At 37.1% G+C, this 23471-nt stretch overlaps 1 protein-coding gene across 6 annotated transcripts in view; it reads left to right on the top strand.

Annotated features, from left to right (window-relative positions):
- The window catches only part of CCDC122 (coiled-coil domain containing 122), a 44316-nt gene extending 40104 nt beyond the window's left edge, over positions 1-4212 (top strand). For all 6 annotated transcript variants that reach the window (XM_009248623.4, XM_054528971.2, XM_054528973.2 and 3 more), the window contains one exon: positions 3447-4212. In XM_009248623.4, the coding sequence (XP_009246898.1) occupies positions 3447-3596 (150 nt within the window). In that variant the 3' untranslated portion in view covers positions 3597-4212. The remainder of the gene's footprint in view (positions 1-3446) is intronic.
- The last annotated feature ends 19259 nt before the right edge of the window (positions 4213-23471 follow it).

Raw genomic sequence — 23471 nt, 5'->3', positions numbered from 1 at the left:
ATACATCATGCTGCTATAAAGACACATGCACACGTGTGTTTATTGCAGCACTATTCACAATAGCAAAGACTTGGAACCAACCCAAATGTCCAACAATCATAGACTGGATTAAGAAAGTATGGCACATATACACCATGGAATACTATGCAGCCATAAAAAATGATGAGTTCATGTCCTTTGTAGGGACATGGATGAAGCTGGAAACCATCATTCTCAGCAAACTATCACAAGGACAAAAAACCAAACATCGCATGTTCTCACTCATAGGTGGGAATTGAACAATGAGAACACATGGACACAGGAAGGGGAACATCACACACTGGGGCCTGTTGTGGGGTGGGGGGAGTGGGGAGGGATAGCATTAGGAGATATACCTAATGTTAAATGAGGAGTTAATGGGTGCAGCACACCAACATGGCACATGTATACATACGTAACAAACCTGCACATTGTGCACACGTACCCTAAAACTTAAAGTATAATAAAAAATAAATAAAATAAAAAAATAAAAATAAATTGTGGCATATTTATATAATGGAATACTACACACACTACCTGTGAATAGATAACTTGTCCAGCCCTATTATTCTATCATTTTATCAGTCCATTTAAAAGTAGGTGTTTTACTGTGATGAGAGACCACTTCACTTCCACAAGCATGGTGTTAAAGCGAACAAAATATGGCCTGGGAAGAACTCTGTACATCTATATTTGAGTCCTAGTGGATGAACTGCAACCTAACTTAGTAGGTAGACAAGATGGAAAACCTAACTTAGGAGTATGTGTCTGTAACAACAGCTGAGTGTTGGACAATCCCAGCGGTCATACTTCAACCACTCATAGACTGCTGAGTGTTCAAACTGTGTTCAAATAAGGCAAACACAGAGATGTAACCAATCCCGTTGTTTCTGACCTCATTTCCAATTCCTATACCTCAAAATTTACTTTTTTTGTCTATAAATTTCTTCTGACCACGAGGCATCCCTGGAGTCTCTGAATCTGCTCTGATTCTGGGGGCTGCCCAATTTGCGAATCATTCATTGCTCAATTAAACTCTTTAAATTTAATTTGGCTGAAGTTTTTCTTTTAACAATGGCCATGACCAAAAACATAGATAATAAGTATTTTCAAGGATGTGAAGAAATTGGAACCCTCACACATTACTGGTGTGTAAAATTACAATGGAATGTAAAATTATACAGTCGTTTTGAAAAACAGTTTAGTAGTTCCTGAAATGGTTAAACATGGAGTTACCATATGACCCAGTAATTCTACTCCTCACTGTATACCTGAGAAGTGAAAACATATTCACACAAAATCTTGCACACAAATGTTCATGGCAGTATTATTTATAATAGCTAGAAAGTGGCACCAACTCAAATGTTCATCAACTCATGAACTGGATAAATAAAATGTGGTATATCATATAATGTGCTATTATTTGGCAATACAAAGTAATTAAGTTCTGTTACATGCTATGCCACAGACCCTTTAAAAACCATTATGCTAAGTGAAAGAAGCCAGTCACAAAAGACCACCTATTGTACAATTCCATTTATATAAAATGTCCAGAATAGGCAAATGTATATAAGGAGAAACTAGATTCATGGTTGCTGAGGGTTAAGCGTGGGGACAGGGGAATGGGGAATGACTGCTAACGGGTACCAGGTGATGAAAATGTTTTAAAATTGATTGTGGTGATATTTGTGAAACAGAGTAGGAGTGGAATTTAGCCTTCACCATGATTTGGCCTCCACCCCTACTAATACATTTTTTCCATACCCACCCATTACCAGACCTTGCACCACCCCATCCATTGGAGTTATCCCTGCTGACCACAAGATATCTCTTGAAATGGAGATAAGCAGCATCCCACTGTAAATCTTGCTCAAGGGAGTTAACCTTATTGCAGGCATGTGCACAAGACCAGAAGAATGGCTGATCTTTACCCTATGCCTCATTATAATACTGAAATTCTCACCCAGGGAAGAGCTTATCCATCATATTTTGATCATGCAATGTATGCGCTAGCATGATTTCTCATTGTGCCTGCACACCCTGCGCTCCACCCGGCGCATGTAATGACACTCCCATACCTCATGCACATTCCTTTCACCTTTCCTAAAAACACCACAAAGACCTGCCCTCAGAAAGCCAGCCGGCTAACTCTTGCTCCTGCACTGTCTCCATTGTTTTCAAACATAAGCCCCCAATAAAAGCCTTGTTTGGGAAACTTGCTCAGCCTCGTGTCAATTTCTATTAAATGAGAGCCTAAGAACCTGTGGTTGGTAACAGTTGTACAACTCTATTAATATACTAAAAGCCCTTGAGTTGTACACTTTAAAGGATGGATTATATGGTATGTGAACTATATTTCCGTAAAGCTGTTTTTTAAAAAGATTGGGTGTTCTTGTGGCCTGACACCAAGACCAATGAAGCACTTTCCACTGTGCTTCATTGCCTTCCAGTGTATCCTTGTCTGGCTCAGCATAAATGATGGTTTATTTAATAGCGGGGAAATGGACTACGTGATCTCCTGGATCTTTTAGACCAAATGATCTGTGTTTCAGTGAATCACTGGATACAGGAAATGGAAAATGGAACCATTTTTCTTAACTGATGTTAAAAGAAAAACTTTAGACAAATTAAATTTGATGAATTTAAAACTTTAGACAAATTTAAATTTAATAAAATTAAATTTAACAGAGCTTAATAGAAGAATGATTGGAGAAGCAGCAGCCCTCAGAACCAGCAGAGGTTCGGAGAGCTCCACTTCACAAAGTGGGCAGGAAACATTTATGGACAGAAAATGGAAATGAGGTGCAGAAAGAGGTTGATTGGTCTCAATGGCTCAATGTCTGTTTTATTTGAATATGGTGTAGTCAGCGGACCACCTGTGATTGACCAAAGCTGGCTGCTGTGGTCGACTGAGTCTCAGCTATTGTTACAAAAATATACTCCTAGTTAGGCTTTCAGTTAGTTTAAATACTGTTAGATTGTAGTTCCTTACATAGGGACTCAAAGTAGAGTCCCCCAGGGCAAATTTAGTTTAACACTGGTAACTCTCTTAACAAGAAGGTATTCCATTATGGATACTTCACTTCTGCTAAACTCCCAAACTCCATCACTTGCTAGCTATGAAACTTTGGTTAAATTACTTGAACTCTTTTATCTTTGGTTTCTTCACACAAAAATGAGGATAATAATACCCATATCATAAGGTGTTGTAAGAATTTAATTATATGCAGAAAGCTCTCACCACAGTATCTAACATGTAATGTGTTGAATAAACAGTTATACAATTACTGTTTATTTTTATCATAATTATTTATAGTGGATAGTTTCAAATTAAGTGCTTTCCTCTTTAGAGTAGTCAAAATATTATTTATGGCTGTTTACTATTTATACTTCACAAGCCCTGTTGATGTGTGCTCTTCTTTTGATAGGTACAACATAAGAGATATGATGCAATTCTTAAGCGTTTGCATTGTCAGGTGAACAAGCTTCAGTCAAATAGACGACAGTGGCAATGGAACATTCAACAATTGGAAAAAACTGCAGCCGAATTAAGAAAATGCATTGGAATGCAAGAGTAACATTGCCATAGGGCAATGTGGAACACAAACCATGACAACAAAAATTACGGGACAGAACATTAAGAAAATCTTTTGGATTCTTAATAACAAGCATCCACTATTAGAGGCCTGTCTTAATGACAGATGTCTTTGGTTATTGTTTTTTTTAAATCAGTCATCCATTTGTTAAAATGCCTTCTAACCCTACACTTGATAGCAGTAGACAGACAATAGGAATGTCTACGGGAAAATAATGCAAGAGTCTCTGTGACTATTTGGAGTGTGTAAAATGTATTATACTCATGAATACCTGTTTATGTTGCATTCACTACCCTATGAAGTAAAAATTTAGAATGGAAAAAACACTCAAATTTTCAATGATTTAAATTGTTAAGATATTTTAAAATGTTTGTCTGTTTCAAACTTTTTACTGGAGCTTGTTTTTTTACAACTGCCTTCACAGTAGCCCATAAATATTGATATTTATAATAATGTTTTTGTATGTTCAATGCTTCAAATATTTTACTCCATTTTCTCTTTTCTCCAGAAGGTAACAATCATTTTTCTTTGTTATAAAATAACATATTTTAGAGTGATACAATGAATAAAATATTTTGTTCACTTTTCTTTCTATAAATTATTCATATTCTGTGACTAAAGTTATAACATCATGTAACTCTTAAGAGTATTACTCACTATAGACTAACATATTTTTTCTCACTGAAAGGCAAAATGTCAATAAATCAAATGTTAACTTGTCCCTTTCAAGATAAAAGTGCTCCCCCTTTCCATGGTTCCATTGAGTCAAATACTTAGAAACAAAAACAAATAGAAAGATACGGTTTTAAAATATTCATTTGTAGGATTAAATAATTTCAAACAGCATCAAAAAATATTTAAAATCCATTTTCTCCTTACCTTTCTATGTGCCTAAAATTCAGTATGTGGAGCTGATATAAAACCTGATATTAATAATCTTGTTATGTCTAACAGTCATAGTTTTATTATGGCTTAGCATGGCTTACTGTGGCTAACACTTCAAACAGCTTATCCTGTAACACAATCAGCTTTGGTCCATGACTCAGAAACACAGCTACAATGAAAATGGTGAAACCTACAGATTGTGGGGAGTACACACTATACTCGGCTGAAGATAAGCCGAATATATCGGCTGAATATAAGCCAAATGCTGATTATATAAGTATATTTTAATGTAACTTGCATATTAAAAAGTTATTATATTTTCTAAGTTTAGTTATCGCTTATAAAAAATTCTAGTTTTCTAAAGTGTTTTAAAGTTTATATTGGGATTACAAATATTTGTAAATGATAACACCTTGAGTTATAGATTCAAAAGTTTGTTTTTAAATTCAGATATGAAGAAAATAGGTGTAATCTGCTTAAGATAATGTGCTCTATTTGTAAAAGTAAGTTTTAATGTAGTTTTCTAAAATATCCTTAATAATACATATACCTATTTTACATTTTATGACAATCAAAAATTATTTGAAAAAGAAACTTTTTTTCCTTTTTCTTTCTTTTTTTTATTATACTTTAATTTTTAGGGTACATGTGCACAACGTGCAGGTTTGTTACATATGTATACATGTGCCATGTTGGTGTGCTGCACCCATTAACTCCTCATTTAACATTAGGTATATCTCCTAATGCTATCCCTCCCCACTCCCCCCCACCCCACAACAGGCCCCAGTGTGTGATGTTCCCCTTCCTGTGTCCATGTGTTCTCATTGTTCAATTCCCACCTATGAGTGAGAACATGCAGTGTTTGGTTTTTTGTCCTTGCAATAGTTTGCTGAGAATGATGGTTTCCAGCTTCATCCATGTCCCTACAAAGGACATGAACTCATCATTTTTTATGGCTGCATAGTATTCCATGGTGTATATGTGCCACATTTTCTTAATCCAGTCTATGATTGTTGGACATTTGGGTTGGTTCCAAGTCTTTGCTATTGTGAATAGTGCCGCAATAAACACACGTGTGCATGTGTCTTTATAGCAGCATGATGTATAGTCCTTTGGGTATATACCCAGTAATGGGATGGCTGGGTCAAATGGTATTTCTAGTTCTAGATCCCTGAGGAATCGCCACACTGACTTCCACAATGGTTGAACTAGTTTACAGTCCCACCAACAGTGTAAAAGTGTTCCTATTTCTCCACATCCTCTCCAGCACCTGTTGTTTCCTGACTTTTTGATGATCGCCATTCTAACTGGTGTGAGATGGTATCTCATTGTGGTTTTGACTTGCATTCCTCTGATGGCCAATGATGATGAGCATTTTTTCATGTGTCTTTTGGCTGCATAAATGTCTTCTTTTGAGAAGTGTCTGTTCATATCCTTTGCCCACTTTTTGATGGGGTTGTTTGTTTTATTTCTTATAAATTTGTTGGAGTTCATTGTAGATTCCGGATATTAGTCCTTTGTCAGATGAGTAGATTGCAAAAATTTTCTCCCATTCTGTAGGTTGCCTGTCCACTCTGATGGTAGTTTCTTTTGCTGTGCAGAAGCTCTTTAGTTTAATTAGATCCCATTTGTCAATTTTGGCTTTTGTTGCCATTGCTTTTGGTGTTTTAGACATGAAGTCCTTGCCCATGCCTATGTCCTGAATGGTATTGCCTCGGTTTTCTTCTAGGGTTTTTATGGTTTTAGGTCTGACCTTTAAGTCTTTAATCCGTCTTGAATTAATTTTTGTGTAAGGTGTAAGGAACGGATGCAGTTTCAGCTTTCTACATATGGCTAGCCAGTTTTCCCAGCACTATTTATTAAATAGGGAATCCTTTCCTCATTTCTTGTTTTTGCCAGGTTTGTCAAAGATCAGATAGTTGTAGATATGTGGCATTATTTCTGAGGGCTCTGTTCCATTGGTCTATATCTCTGTTCTTTCTTATCTTGGAAACTATTTCAGATAATAAGAGAATTTCAGATTAATTAAGAACTAAAATTTGAGGTATCCAAAGCCTGATGATTTAGTGGATATGATATTTCAACATAATCATAAACTCTAATATTAGAAAATTGAAGTTATTTTTAATTTTAGTTCTGTATAATTGAACCTAGCTTAGAATATGAGCTCTTTTGCTTAGTGGCGTTTCACACACATGCTTCTGTTTTAAAGCTCAGTCTCTTTGAGGTAAATATTCAGTTCAAAATTCTCCTCTTCTTCATTTTTTTTCTCCATGAAAGTGTTCTAAGTTCCTGGTGGACTTGTTGTGTCATCAGGGACACTGCTCTGCACCAAATGTCATTTTCTGATCTCACTGGCCTCTGCAGAGATCTAATCCATTCTTCCTGGTGTTTAGGATCATCGTGAGTCTGTGGTGTACCTGCAATTGTTTAGTCAATGCGGTCAGCTTCATTGTCCAATCACAAGACCTCTTCTAGCCCTATTTCATTTTCTGTCTGTATGCTGGTCAAATTTTGTCTCTTTGGGACCTGTTATTCTATCCACGCATTCTTCCCCACTCCTTGATTTCAGTATAAATGGATTCTTCCAAGGTTCTCAGTGCTTTTAATGGCTCAGCAAAATGTCAACTCTCAAAATACTGAGTCTTCTGTAAAGGAAAGCTATAATTTCAAGAATACTGTTTCTACTGTGGACTTTTTAAAAAGCCTCATATGAAACTCAAAGCAAACAAATTACTTCTGAATTCTCAGTAGTATCTGTCCTGATCCGGGCCTGCTAGGCACTGTTACCTAAATGATGAGTAAAAGGTAACAAATGCAAGGAAGCAGAGGGAGGGAAAAAACCCCACAGTTAATATCTCAAAATATTACTTACTACATGTGCAATCTATGAACAAATTATAGTTGACCAATGTAAAGAAACTGATATCTACTTTAAGCCATATCTTAAAAACCATGGGAGTCACCAGATTTTACACATTAAAGCCAGTAAAGTCAGCCATTATGGACACTTTCATGGCCAATATAAATGGTCTATATATTGTCTGTTAGACTGTGCGTCTTCCAGTCAATTGATTAATCATGCTATTTTCCAAAAACACTGTAGATACAAAATAACAACACTAAACAATGATAAGGTACTAAGTATGCTGTGCCCTATTTGACAATTTGTATACATGATTTCATTTAGTTCTCAAAATAATAGTCTAAAGCATATATTATTTTCCCTGATTTGCAGATGGGGAAACTGAGGCTTAGGTTGAGTAACTTGCTGAAGATTTCATCACACAGCTCATCAGGGGCAAGGTTGAAATCAAAGCCCTATTTTAGCTATATGGAACTACAAGAAAATGATTCCAAGGACAAGCTTCAATTTTATTATAAATAAGTAATAATTTATTTATACATTTAATCTATCATTTTGATATATTGCAAGGCATACAATAAATTTAATCAAGGGGATAAATTTTGTAATTAAAAATAAATGGCACACACATGCATAGGTAACAGTGCATGAGGGTCAGTGTCAGTATAGTATTTTGGCTGTGGAAAATGGAATCCCACTTATGAAAATTGCTTTGGAACCTTTTAAAGTTTACATAGGACATTGCAATTAAAACTCTAAATTTCTATGTTATTTTACATTGAACATGGAATTCACTGTTTATCCATAAAGGTTATTATAGGGCTATGTGAATACTATAGTGATTTGGAACTATTTGTAGGGGAGTCAGGAATTCAGAAGAACATGTGGTTTTGATTTGTTAGTTGCTCATAGTTTAGCTTCTCATATTTTTAATATTATAAATATTTTATTTTTCATTAACTAAGCTAATGATTACTAAAGCTAATGATCAGAAGCTAAAATATATTCCTGTCAAAAACAGCCCATGTTATCTGTTATTTTAATTTATAATGTATTTCTAACGGAAGTAGTTTTTTTTTTTTTTGGCTGATAAATATGGCAATGTAAGGAATGGGTCTTCTATATCACATTAGCTACCATATAATACTTTCTCTTGAATATTACTGAACTATGACCAAAACCAAGAAAAATAAATTGAAACAGATACTAATAGAAAAATATATCTATTCAATACATAGCTAAGAATAGGCCACTCCAAATTGCTTTTTCTTTTCTGTAATGTTCTATTTAAATAATGACTGTGAGCTCTAGATCTTTAGAAAAATAAAAATAGCATATGATTTGGTAATGACAGCGTTGCTGTTTACATAATCCCATGAAGACAGACATGAAGTAATGAGACTTCAACCTCTTAATTAATGAGATGATGTATTCCAAAAGAAAATTAGAGTTCATGTGGGAAATAGTTTTAAAAGGCTTCTTACCCACAAAGCTCTCTGGCATAAAAATCATGTCAAAATTGGAATAAAACACTTAAATTACAGATATTTGCCAGCATTACTCACTCACATAGCACAAAGTAGTTTACAGGCATTGACAATATACTGCCAGTCTAAGATGAATTTTTAAATATTTTTTGTCCAAAATCAATAAGTCAAGACACATTATCTACTCCATCTACTATTGCTATCTCCCTAACATTATTTTACATGAAATAGACATATGTAATCCCAATGCTTGTATTGGAGAGGCTTCCTTGAGATGCTTTTGAGACTGTTTCTCCCAGAATCCATAGTGCTTCTTTGTATATATGACACTGAAAAAAAAATATAGCAAGCCTACAATTTGCATTAGTTGTTTTGTCTTCAGTGACCTAGTATTGACTAACTCATGCACAGGGATCTCAGCCAGATGTCTGGATCCCTGTGCATGACCTACACACCTACTTGGCAAAAAACAGCACATGATTTTCTCTTCCACCTTTTCCACAGAGACTGTCTAGCCACTCTCAAGTGTCATTCTTTAAAATGAAACCTCTCTGAGAACACTTTCTTCACTTAGATGTAATATTGACTTTGCTGGGCAGTTAAATAATGTTGATAGTATTTTAATTTTAATTTGTGGTTCATCCGAATAAAATATATAAAATATTCAATTCAGAAAAAGATCCATCCTTATTCTAACCTTCCACTAATTTAGATTATTTATCTTCTAAGCCTTTCAGTCTCAATTAATCTGTCACTGTAATTTACTCATGCACAGTTTCCTAATAATCAGTGTAATTCTCTCATGTTTCTTTCATCTCTTTTAATAAAAAATGCAGCTTCCTCATTCAGACCTTAGCTTTTTCAGTCCCTACACAGCCATAAGTTGCATTATCTTCAAGCTCCAATTCTCATTTTTTGTGGTAACTCCAAAGCTTAGTCCAGTGGCCTCAACTTAGATCTTAGTCATTGAAAATAATCTCTTCATTTAGAACCGGCTTATGCAAGAATCTATTATCTCTTTACTTTGACATGCCTTGCAAAGAAAAACTTTCTGAAACATTGTGTAACAGACACAGTCACTGCTTTGCCCAAATCCTCTCAGATTTTTAAAAAATCCTTTCTGAGCAGCCCTCTCCCAATTGAGTCATGCTTTTGCCTCCAAAACTCTTAACCTAAGACTTTCTCCAGGATGTTTGCTACCCTTAAAGGGACTTTGCTTGATATTGCAGCCTTGCTCGGCTCCTTTTCTCCTTACCAGTCTTGCTTCTCTTACCAATTTCTCTGGGAAAGACTTCAATAATAAATCACTCGCTCAAGAATCTTCATCTCAGAATCTGCTTCTGGGAATCCCAAACTAAGTCCACTTACAAGATTAATCGCACATTGAAGTCTCTATTTTCAAGAGATGACTATTGTTCTACTCCCTGTTTCTCCCTCCTCCCTTACCCAAGATCATTTCCACTCCCAGCAGCAGCCAAAGGAAAGAAATCTAATCACTGTCCCATTCAATGTAATTTTGACATGATTTATTTGCTTTAAATAGAAAAGCAAGTCAGGCTGGGCGCGGTGGCTCACTCCTGTAATCCCAGCACTTTGGGAGGCTGAGGCAGGTGGATCATCTGAGGTCAGGAGTTCAAGACCAGCCTGGCCAACATGGTGAAACCCTGTCTCTACTAAAAATACAAAAATTAGCTGGGCGTGGTGATGCGTCCCTGTAATCCCAGCTACTCGGGAGGCTGAGGCAGAAGAATCACTTGCAGCCAGGAGACGGAGGCTGCAGTGAGCTGAGATCATGCCACTGCACTGCAGCCTGGGCAACAGAGTGAGACTCCATCTTAAAAAACATCAATAAATAAATCTAGATTCTGAAACCCCAATTTAAAAGTTTAGAACATTTTTCAACTATGTTGAGGTCACACAATTTTTTAGACAGATTTATTAGAAGTCTCATGCAAGCAGACCAAAAGAGTGATATTTGGGGAAAATATTTTGGTTGTTCTCATTCCGACTGGATGACAAAGACAGGGACATGGACAGGAGCAACTTAGGTCTGTACAGATCCTATGTCCTTCTATAATCATCTTGGTTCTCTCAAACCATTCTTTCTCATCTTTTAAAATGAGCTGGCCAGGCATGTTGGCTCACACCTGTAATCCCAGCACTTTGGGAGGTCAAGGCAGGCGGATCACTTGAGGTCAGAAGTTCGAGAACAGCCTGGCTAACATTTCGAAACCCCGTCTCTACTAAAACTACAAAAATTAGCCGGGTGTGGTGGCATACGCCTGTAGTCTCAGCTACTCAGGAGGCTGAGGCAGGAGAATCACATGAGCCTGGGAGGCGGAGGTTGCAGTGAGCCGAGATCATACCACTGTACTCCAGCCTGGGCGACAGAGCAAGACTCCGTCTCAAAAAAATAAAAATAAAAATAAAATGAGCAATTCTCCCTTTTAGCCATTCATTATCACATCTACAGCTCAAAAAACACTAGCATAATAGTGTGATGCAGACGAAGAGCAATTAACTCCGAAAATTGGAAAGGAGTATGGATCTATAGGACATAACATTGCAAAATATCAGCCACAGCATTTGTCATCATAGTTAGAGAAAATTTATAGTAACTTTAACAGTATTTTTATCAACAATAACATGATATATTTGTAATATTTTTACTATATCAAAACTTAAAATATAAGATTAGTAACAATTTATCAAAAGTAATTGTTAGTGTTGTAAAAATGATTTTAGCTTAGGCTAAAGTCAATATAACTTTTTTTGCCCTGGACCTCAAAACACTTGTAAATTTGTAAATTAATTATGCTAGTCCTCAAAATTTGTAACTTATATACAAATAATTTAAAACTGCTGCAAAATGTCATACACTTACGGAAGTGGGGCATAGTAATAGGAACAAAACTTGAATATCAACTTTTAAAGAACTACATTTATTTATTTGGTTCTTTAAATTAAATTTATCTCACACTGACCAGTGTGAGAGCCCAAAACAGGAAACTGATGGCAAAGAATTCTAACCAATTTTCATGTTATACCTTCTCTGTGTTAGGTAACTGCAAGAATAAATATGATGTAATTCTTTTTACCCAGGAGATCAATTTAGTTGACAAGAAAGACACGTTTTGTGTGTGTGTGTGTGCGTGTGTGTGTGTGTGTGTGTATGTCTATAAAATAGGCTCAAATATGATGTAAAACATCCTGTAACAGAAGCATAAACCAAGCCCTTATTTTATTTTGGAAACACAAAATAAGGAGAAATTAATCCCAACTGGGGAAGGATGTTGCTTAAAGGAAGACTTGGCATTTGATGTGGCTGCAAAGCAAGTATAAGTTCTCATGGATATTCTCATTCATTAGACTCAAAACATTCCTATTTTATTCTCCGTTGTAATCTCCACCAGCTAGCAGACACCTGACACATAATGCGTGCTCTGATGTATGTTGAATAAATTAATGATTAAGATAATCAGTCTCATCAAAATCTCCCAATATCCTATCTTCAGTCTTTCCTACCTCTAATCTTCACTGTCAGTACCATTGCTTGAGTTACCTTCTTTGAGTAAAAATTGAGCATGTAATGCCTCTTCTAAAAAGTAAGAAGAAAAAAAAGCCTTTCCATGAGCACAAAATCCTTGCCATTAGTAAATGGTAAACACTTTAAAATCTGTCCCCAACCTGCTTATCCAACCTCATTTTTTCCCATTCTACCTAACAGATAAAATCTGCAATTCAGCCAAAACAAAATTCTAACTCTTCTCTAAGCATGTGCTTTAACATACTATTCCCTCTGCCTGGGAGTTCTCTCTCCTACATCCAGGAGTCAACTCCAACTCCACCTTTAGGACAAATTTCAATGGTTACAGCTACAATAAAGCTGAACTTCATTTAATATGTCTGAATTTCTCTGCAATGCCACAGCTTAGAAGTAGAGCCACCCCTCAATATAAACGAGGGATGGGTTCCAGGACCCGTATGTGTAACAAAATCTGAGCACGCTCAAGCCCACAGTCAGCCCTGCAGAACTCTGTATAGCAAAAGTCAACCGTCCATATACGTGGGTTTGCATCCCTAGAATACTGTATTTTTCATCTGCATTTGGATGAAAAAGAATCCCATATAAGTGGACCCACACAACCCATGCAGTCCAAACCTGTGTTATTCGAGGGTCAACTGTACCAAAAAATCTGTATCATGATTTCTGAATCAAATTTATAGAGACAGAGGTTTACAACTTAGAGAACTTATGTAAGCCTTTTGTTTAGAATAGGTTAAAATCATTTTAAGCTTTTGAGTCTTGGGCCTCATTATGGACAGTCTAGCATTTGATTGACATAAGATGATACCAAATAAAAGATAATTCACTTATGATTTATAAAAGAACATGAAAATTAGTTTTTCCTGGACTATTTCCAAAATATACTTTTATAATTTTACACCAAAATGTATGAACATTTATAAATACCAAAGCTTTTTTTAAAAATGCTTTTCTAGAAAATGTAAAGATACTTTTAGGTAGCTCTAATGAAAGTAAATGTGCTTAACAAACCACAAGAAATATGCTTTTGTGTCCTTTCATTATAAATACTTTGAACTATGCTTTAAAAGAGTTTGATATATTGAAAAATTATGTAAAATGTTCCATCTTTAAAAGAAAACGCTGTAATAAGCTTCATGGAAATATAGCTAACCAAGTGGGACTGTCTGGGAATAGAAAGGAAAATTCTTATTAAAAATGGAAATCATAACAGTTCTCTGAATACAGTATTATAAATTAGTCATAAATGTAATAAATATTTAAGATGATTTTGGGCAATTTAACTTTGTTTTATTGTTTCTATATGATTATGAAATTTAACTATAATTCTAGTATAGTTTTTTCCAATGATATGCTTTATATCTTTCCTAATTACACCTACAGCAAAGTCATTTTCAGAAAACCAGCTTTCTGTGTCTATTAAATTATTTTTTGCACTGCTGAAAATAACCTCTATTTTGATCACTTTCAAGTAGTCTTTACTTTTTTTCTCTAAAGTTACAATATCCTATTAGTTGATGGCACAGGGGTTTTGAGTACTTTTCAGAGTTTTGGCATCGCAGGTATTCTTAACCATGCTTATTAGGCCTTAGAGAGTGCTAATTTTCTAGTACAAAGGGAGTTTTGAGCTTTCATTAAGATGTTTCCCAGATGCTTTAATTATCAAATACAGTTTAGCACAATTATGGCTGCTTTAACCAGGGATATTTGAGAAATAATGTACATAGCAAAATGGAAAAGCACTGGGTAGCTAATAAATAAACGACCACAGTAACGTGACTTAATATCCCATATATCGAAGAGATAGTGTGTGTTTTATGGTATTAACTATTTTAATTGTGAGTACATCACAATTTAGGTAAGTAAGTTCAAAAATACAGTGTCCCTGAAATTGTATGCATTCTTTGAATCTGAATTAACAATATAGCACTATTTAATATGGTGAGCACTAGAGTAGAGTGAAGAAAAAATGAAAGGCTAAATATACTTTACTAAATAATGGGGGAAAAATAACTTAATAATGTGCATATTTCCAAGAGTATAAATTCATTGAAAGGGTTAAGACAAAAAGTAGATTACAAAGCATTACAGACAATATATTCTACTTGTGTTTTTTAAAGAGTGACTATAAGTTGTGTTTCAAATTGCTGGGAATATTTAGCCCATGTCCAGACCAAGTACTGTTTTCTCTGGGCTAAATACTTCCAGTTCTTCTTTTCTAAAAATGTTTATTTTCATTTTAGATTCAGGGGGTACATGTGCATGTTTGTTACAGGGTATATTGCATGACGCTGAGGTTCCACTTCTAGTGATCCCATGACCCAGATAGTGAAGATATACCCAACAGGAAGTTTATCAGCCCTTGCCCTACCCCCTCCCTTTCCTTTTTTTTTTTTTTTTTTTTTTTTTTGAGACGGAGTCTCACTCTGTCGCCCAGGCTGGAGTGCAATGGTGTGATCTCAGCTCACTGCAACCTCTGCCTCCCGAGTTCAAGCAATTCTCCTGCCTCAGCCTCCCAAGTAGCTGGGACTACAAGCGCACACCACCACGCCCAGCTAATATTTATATTTTTAGTAGAGACAGAGTTTTGCCATGTTGGCCAGGCTGGTCTCAAACTCCTGACCTCAGGTGATCCACCCAAGTTGGCCTCCCAAAATACTGAGATTATAGGCGTGAGCCACCATCCCTGGCCTACACCCTCCTTTTAGGGACCCCAATCTCTGTCTTTATGTCTGTGTGTACCCAGCATTTAGCTCCCGGTTATAAGTGACAACATGCAAATTTTGGTTTTCTTTTTCTGCATTAATTCACTTAGAATGGTGGCCTCCAGATGCATCCATATTGCTGCAAAGGACATGATTTCATTCTTTCTTATGGATGCATAGTATTCCATGGTGTATATGTACCACATTTTATTTATCCAGTCCACCATTTATAGGCACCTAGGTTGATTGCATGTCTTTGCTATTGTGAATAGTGCTTTAATTAAAGTACATACCCGTGCAAGTGTCTTTTTGGTAGAACAATTTATTTTCCTTTGAGTATATACCCAGTAATGGGACTGCTGGGTTAAATGGTAGTTCTATTTTTAGTTTTTTGAGAAACCTTCAAATTGCTTTCCACAGTGGCTGAACTAATTTACATGCCCACCAACAATGTATAAGCATTCTCTTTTCTCTGCAGCCTCACCAGCATCTGTTGTTTTCGACTTTTTAACAATAGCCATTCTGACTGGTATGAGATGGTATCTCATTGTGGTTTTGATTTGCATTTCTCTGATGATTAGTAATGCTGACCATTTTTTCATATGTTTGTTGGCCACTTGTATATCTTCTTTCGAGAAGCGTCTGTTCATGTCCTTTGCCCACTTTTTAATGGGGTTATTTGATTTTTTCTTGTTGATTTGTTTAAGTTCCTTATAGATTCTGAATATTAGACCTTTGTCAGCTGCATAGTTTGCAAATATTTTCTCCCATTCTGTAGATTCTTTACTCTGTTGATAGTTCTTTTGCTGTGCAGAAGGTCTTTAGTTTAATTAAGTCCAAATTGTCAATTTTTGTTTTTGTTACAATTGCTTTTGAGGACTTAGTCATAAACTCTTTGCCTAGGCTGATGTCCACACAAGTATTTTTTAGGTTTTGTTGTAGGATTTTATAGTTTGAGGTCTTACATTTAAGTTTTTAATCCATCTCGAGTTAATTTCTATATGTAGTGAAAGGTAGGGGTTCCGTTTCTATCACAACTTAAGTGGCATAAGTGCAAGTCCTTTCACCATGCTAGTCACATCCCTTTGGATATACTCTTCCTTCACATTGTCCTATGAAAGTTGAAGAAGATAAAAAGATACTGAAGATATAGTCTTATTAGTTGCTTAAAGAAGAGGTCTATTTCATCCCATATTTGGGACTCAGGTTTCTACTAATGCAACCTCAGTTTACACGTGCTTTTCATGGTAGTCATGGCATATTGTTCACTCATATTGAACTCAGTCCTCCAATCTGAGAGATTCTGTTGGCATGAAAAAGGGTTAAACTCCTTGCTAAAACATGAAATCATTATTTATTGTCATTTAATACATTTTTTGGAGGGCAAAGTGCGATGACCCAATAAAAGCCTGCACCACTCATTCCCCAAGCAGGAACATCAAATTCTAACTACACGCAAGAGCACCATCCTCATAAGAACCCAAATCAGGTGAGCAATCACAGTACCTAGTTTCAACTCCATATTTCTGAAAGAGGCTAGAAGAGACAGTCTTGAAGAGCCAAAACTACCACTCCTCCATATCCCAGCAGTGACTGGGGGCTCAGAGAGAGAATCTGTGCACTTGGGGGAGGGACAACTCGGGGACTTTACACTGAACTCAGTGCTGCCCTGGGAGTAGAGAGCAAAGCTGTGCTGGGCTCAGCTAGCGCCCACACATGGAGGAGGCTTTCAGAGCAGAACTAGCCAGAGGGGATTCACCCATTCCAGTGATAGAAACTTGAGTTTCTCTGAAGGCCTTGCCACTGTGGGCCATAAGTGCTCTGATGTCCTAGGTAAACTTGAAAAGTGATCTAGGGCACAAGGATTGTAATCCCTAGGCAACTCCTAGTGCTGGGCTGGGCTTAGATCCTGGGAACTTGTCAGATAAATGGCCTAGAGCAATACCAGACAGCGAGGCCAAGGGAGTGCTTGCACCACTCCTGCCTCAACCCCAGGCAGTGCAGCTCACAGAGATGAAAGTGACTCCATCCTTCTGCTTGAGGAAAGGAGAGCAAAGAGTAAAGAGGACTTTGTCTTGCATCTTGGATACCAGCCCAGCCACAGTGAGACAGGGCATCAGGCAGAGTCATGAGGCCCCTCTTTCCAGGCCCTAGCTAGTGGATTACATTTCTAGACACACCCTGGGCCAGAATGAAACCTGCTGCCTTGAAGGGAAGGGCCCAGTCCTGGCAGGATTCATCACCTGCTGACTAAGGAGTCCTTAGGCCCTGGATAACAAACAGCAATACCCAGGTAGTACACCATGGACCTTGGGCTCTGAGATGTGTTGGCTTTAGGTGTGATTTAGCACATTCTCAGCTGTGGTGACTACAGCGAAAGACTCCTTCTGTTTGAGAAAAGCAGAGAGAGAAGTAAAGGGGACTTTGTCTTGCACCTTAGGCACCGGCTTGGCCACCGGGGAGTAGAGCACCAGCAGACTCTTGGGGTCCCCGATTCCAGGCCTAGGCTCTTGGATGGCCATTTCTGGACCTGCCTTGTAAAAGAAGGGGAGCCCACCACCCTGAAGGGTGAGTCCCAGGCCTGGAAGCATTCATCACAAGCTGACTGAAGAGCCCTTAGGCTCTAAGTGAACATCAGCAGTGCTCTGGCAGAACTCCACCATGGGCTGGTGGTGGTGGCAGCCACAGGGAGAGGCTCCTCTTTCTGTGAAAAGGAGAGAGAAGAGTGGAAAAGGCTTTGTATTGTGGTTTGAGTGCCAGCTTAGCCACAGTAGAATAGAACATCAGGTAAATTTCTAAGGTTTTTGACTCTAATCCCTGGCTCCCAGACAGCATCTTTGGACCCAACTGGGGCCTGGGGGAACTTACCACCCTTAAAGAAGGGACACAAACTTGGCTGGCTTCGCTGCCTGCTAATCATAGAGCCCTAGGGCTTTGAGTGATCATAGGCAGTAGCCAGGTAGTGATTACAGGGGGCCTTGGGTGAAACCCAGTGCTATGCTGTTTTCAAGTCTGAATCGGTGCAGTCCCAGTTGTGGTAGCCTGTGTTCCCTACCCCCAGTTTCAGGGAACTCAGCAGACAGAGAGAGACTCCATTTGCGGGAAAGTGAGGGAAAAGAACACGAGTCTCTGCTTGGTAATCCAGAGAATTCTTCTAGATCTTATGCAAGACTGCCAAGGCAGTATCTCTATGAGTCTGCGAGAACCACAGCATTATTGGGCTGGGGCTCAAGTTCCTTCCAACACCTGGAAAGCCTTCCCAAGAAGGAGGGGCACAAACCAGCCCAGACTGCAAAGACAACAATAAATGCCTAACTCTTCAGTGACCAGACACTGACGAACATCTATGAGCATCAAGACCATCTAGAAAAACATGAGCTCACCAAAGAAACTAAATAAGGCACCAGGGACCAATCCTGGAGAAACAGAGATATGTGTCCTTTCAGACAGAAAATTCAAAATAGCTGTGTTGAGGAAACTTATGAGAAATTCGAGATAACACAGAGAGGGAATTCAGAATTCTATCAGATGAATTTAACAAGGAGATTGAAATTATTTAAAAGAATCAAGAAGAAATTCTAGAGTTGAAAAATGCAAGTGACACACTGAAGAATGCATCAGAGCCTCTTAATATCAGAGTTTAGGCAGAAGAAAGAATTCATGAGCTTGAAGATGAGCTATTTGAAAATACACAGAGGAGACAAAAGAAAAAAGAATAAGAAAGAATGAAGAACACTTAAAAGATCTACAAAATAGCCTCAAAAGGGCAAATCTAAGAGTTATCGGCCTTAAAAAGAAGGTAAAGAGATGGGGTAGAAAGTTTATTCAAAGGGATAAGACCAGAGAATTTATCAAATGTAGAGAAAGGGCCAGGCGTGGTGGCTTACGCCTATAATTCCAGCACTTTGGAAGGCTGAGCCAGGCGAATCACTTGAGGTCAGGAGTTCAAGACCAGCCTGGCCAACATGTTGAAACCCCATCTCTACTAAAAATACAAAAATTACCTAGACATTGTAATTTTTACAGGCGGACGCCTGTAATCCCAGCTACTCAGGAGGCTGAGGCAGGAGAACCGCTTAAACTTGGGAGGTGGAGGTTGCAGTGAGCCAAGATTGCGCCACTGCACTCCAGCCTGGACCACAAGAACAAAACTCTGTCTCAGAAAATAAAAGTTTAAAAAAAAAACCCTACAGAAAGATATCAGTACTCAAGTCCAAGAAGGATATTGAGCAGCGAGCAGATTTAACCCAAAGAAGACTACCTCAAGGAATTTAATAATCAAACTCCGAAACTCCCAAAGGTCAAAGATAAAGAAAAAAATCCTAAAACACATTTTTCCTACTGGCTTATCCTGGACCTTATGGAATAGCATATGGAATAAGACATTTGAGAATAAAATTTGGTTTAGGATAGCACTGTTATAAGTTGAAATCAAACGTTGTTCTAAATAGAAAAATACTTTTCAAGAATATTCTCAATAGCATGTGTGTTTTCTCTATAGCATTTTTTAAAAGAAAGCATATCCTTCAAAATGCATAATTATAAAAGCTAATGTGTACTGGACCTTTACTGTGAGCCACAGCAACACTATAAAATGGATCACAAATATTCTCATTTTAGAGATGAGAAACTGATTTATTTGCTGCGATTCTTATATGAAGAAAAATTCTGCTTCATCAGCTCTTTGATTAACTGGAAACATGGTTCATAGAAGAGAGGCAGGATTGATACTCGATTCTTTCATTTTAATTTTCAATTTTTAGAATAAGAAGCCAGTGTTCTAGCCACATTCAAAGGTAATAAGCCAGATTCCCTTTTCAAAGCATTACAATTAACTCGTAGATTTTTATATATTTGATGTTGTAATCAGTGACAGTATTATTATTGATGTTCAAATAGCCCTATCTTTGACCAGTGAGAGCTTCTCAAGTTACTTTTAATGTCCTTTCGGCAAAACCCCAAGTTTTTGTAACTTACTTGCTTAAGGAATCTCAACTTGTCTCATACTTAACCATCTATATTCCCTGCCTTAGACCTGAAACCTGCTAGTTTACCATGGAGCTCCTGTGTTTTTTTAAATTAGGAAATAGTATTTAGAGACCACAAGCTCAGCATTAAGGGTGTTCATCAAAACTAGGTTGTCACTATTCCTCAGACTTTTCTGTGGGTAGAGGTAGAAAATAAAAATATTTTTGGACTTACAAGTAAATCATCAGTTTCTACTGTATTTTTGACAATAGTTTGGACTGATTTTTAAAAACCCATCAGTTTATACTATGTTTTTCAAGTCAAAGATTACATAGAGTTTTCCTTAACACCTTCACTTTTATAGATGCACTTTTTTCTCCTGTGCTGAAAATTTTAGATCCTAAATCACATTAATACAAATATTTATTGTTTCAAAATAATAATAACAATTTTATTGACAATAAAAAAACTTCAGTTTTTTTTTATTCTTTTTGTCCTTATGATATTCTACTGGCAACAAACAGACAAAATATGTATTTTGTTTCTCTTTTTCATATTTTTAGAAATCACATTTTTATATTTTTAGAAATCATATTTTAAAATCTTTATTTCATCTTATTTTTTAATTATGTGAGATATTTACTTGTTTCCAAATTAAAATTGTAAAGTAAGGTAACTTTAGGGAGGTCTGGATTCCATTTCTGCTCTCTTCTTATTTTCCTTATCCCTCTATGGCATACAATTTTTATTTTTTTGATTCATCATTTCATTGTTTCTTTTTAAATATAAGAAGTACTGTATTTATCCCTTTATGAGACAAAAAGTAGCGTAGTATAGGCTCTTTAAACTTTGTTGGCTTTGTTGCTTCCTTTTACTAAATATACTGGACATATCTCCACGGTGATACATAGAGGTCTTCCTAATTTCTTTTTCATAATTACATCACTTTTCATTCTAATGGATGTCCATGGATTATTCAACTTTTAATGAATATTTGGGTTGTTTGTAATCTTTTGTTGTTACAAATAGTACTGCAATGGATGCTCCCTCATGAAAACGTCATTTTCTATTTTAACTAGTATATCTTTGGAATAGACTCCTAGAAGTGGAATTGCTGGCTGAAAACATACATGCACACATAATTTTGCTAGATATTACTGAATTCCGTCCCCTGGTGTTGTACCTACCATTTTTATATTCACACCAACAATGTATGAGACTAGTTGCTTCTCCAAAGCCTTACAATCACTGTACATTGTCAAGCTTTTGGACTTTTCCTACATAACAGGTCAGAGAACTATTATACAAATATATTCTAATATGCTTTTCTCTAATAAGTGAGGTTCAACATCTTTCATATGTTTAAAGGCCATAAGCATTTCTTTTTTCTGCTAGGTATTTTTTTTATTATACTTTAAGTTTTAGGGTACATGTGCACAACGTGCAGGTTTGTTACACATGTATACATGTGCCATGTTGGTGTGCTGCACCCATTAACTCGTCATTTACATTAGGTATTTCTCCTAATGCTATCCCTCCCCCCTTCCCCGACCCCACAACAGGCCCTGGCGTGTGATGTTCCCCTTCCTGTATCCATGTGTTCTCATTGTTCAATTCCCACCTATGAGTGACAACATGTGGTGTTTGGTTTTTTTGTCCTTGTGATAGTTTTCTGAGAATGATGGTTTCCAGCTTCATCCATGTCCCTACAAAGGACATGAACTCATCATTTTTTATGGCTGCATAGTATTCCATGGTGTATATGTGCCACATTTTCTTAATCCAGTCTATCATTGTTGGACATTTGGGTTGGTTCCAAGTCTTTGCTATTGTGAATAGAGCCACAATAAACATACGTGTGCATGTGTCTTCATAGCAGCACGTTTTATAATCCTTTGGGTATATACCCAGTAATGGGATGGCTGGGTCAGATGGTATTTCTAGTTCTAGATCCCTGAGGAATCGCCACACTGACTTCCACAATGGTTGAACTAGTTTACAATCCCACTAACAGTGTAAAAGTGTTCCTATTTCTCCACATCCTCTTCAGCACCTGTTCATCTCACTGGGGAGTGTCGGACAGTGGGTGCAGGACAGTGGGTGCAGCGCACCGATCACAATTAGACGAATGGCTAACTAAAATAACCAATGCAGAGAAGTCCTTAAAAGACCTGATGGAGCTGAAAACCACAGCACGAGAACTACGTGACAAATGCACAAGCCTCAGTAGCCGATTCAATTAACTGGAAGAAAGGGTATCAGTGATGGAAGATCAAATGAATGAAATGAAGTGAGAAGAGAAGTTTCGAGAAAAAAGAATAAAAAGAAACGAACAATGCTTCCAAGAAATATGGGACTATGTGAAAAGACCAAATCTATGTCTGATTGGTGTACCTGAAAGTGACGGGGAGAATGGAACCAAGTTGGAAAATACTCTGCAGGATATTATCCAGGAGAACTTCCCCAATCAAGCAAGGCAGGCCAACATTCAAATTCAGGAAATACAGAGAACGCCACAAAGATACTCCTCAAGAAGAGCAACTCCAAGACACATAATTGTCAGATTCACCAAAGTTGAAATGAAGGAAAAAAAGTTAGTTGCCTTTTTACATCATTTACTATGTCCTTTGGTGCACAGAATTTTGACCTTTTGATGTAGTTCAACAATTTATCTATTTTTCATTGCCTGTGATTTTACATCATATCTAAGAAACCTTTGCTAATTCCAATGTCATGAAGCTTTCCACCATGTTTTTTCTTCTAGTAATTTTATTGTTTTAGCTCTTATGTTTATATTTTTGATACTTTTTTTTTTGAGACAGTCTGGCTCTATCACCCAGGCTGGAGTGCAGTGGCACAATCTCGGCTCACTGCAACTTCTGCCTCCTGGGTTCAAGCGATTCTCCTGCCTCAGCCTCCCAAGTAGCTGGGATTACAGGCATGTACCACCACACCCAGCTAATTTTTGTATTTTTAGTGGAGACAGGGTTTCACCATGTTGGCCAGGCTGGTCTCGAACTCCTGACTTCAGGTGATCCACCCACCTTGGCCTCCCAAAGTACTAGAGTTACAGGTGTGAGCCACCACACCCAGCCCAATCTTTGATACATTTTGAGTTGATTTTTGTATGTGGTATAAAAGCAGGGGCCAACTTCATTCTTTTGCAAGTAGATACCCAGTTTTCCCAGCACCATCTGTGGAAGGCTGTTTCTTCCTCATTGTATGGTCTTGGTCCCCTTGTCAAAAATCTTTTAACCATCTATGTGAGAGCTTGTTTCTTGGCATTCTATTCTATTCTGTAGGCCAATGTGGCTGTCTTCATGCCAGAATAATCTTTCGTTTGTGACAGAAGTAGCAATTATTTTCTCCAGCTTGTCATTTATCTTTCTACTTTTTTAT

The sequence above is a fragment of the Pongo abelii genome, chromosome 14 (genome assembly GCF_028885655.2).
Source record: "Pongo abelii isolate AG06213 chromosome 14, NHGRI_mPonAbe1-v2.0_pri, whole genome shotgun sequence".
Classification (NCBI taxonomy): domain Eukaryota; kingdom Metazoa; phylum Chordata; class Mammalia; order Primates; family Hominidae; genus Pongo; species Pongo abelii.
Note: the sequence above shows the minus strand (reverse complement) of the source record. Positions and strands in the feature narration are given on the sequence as shown.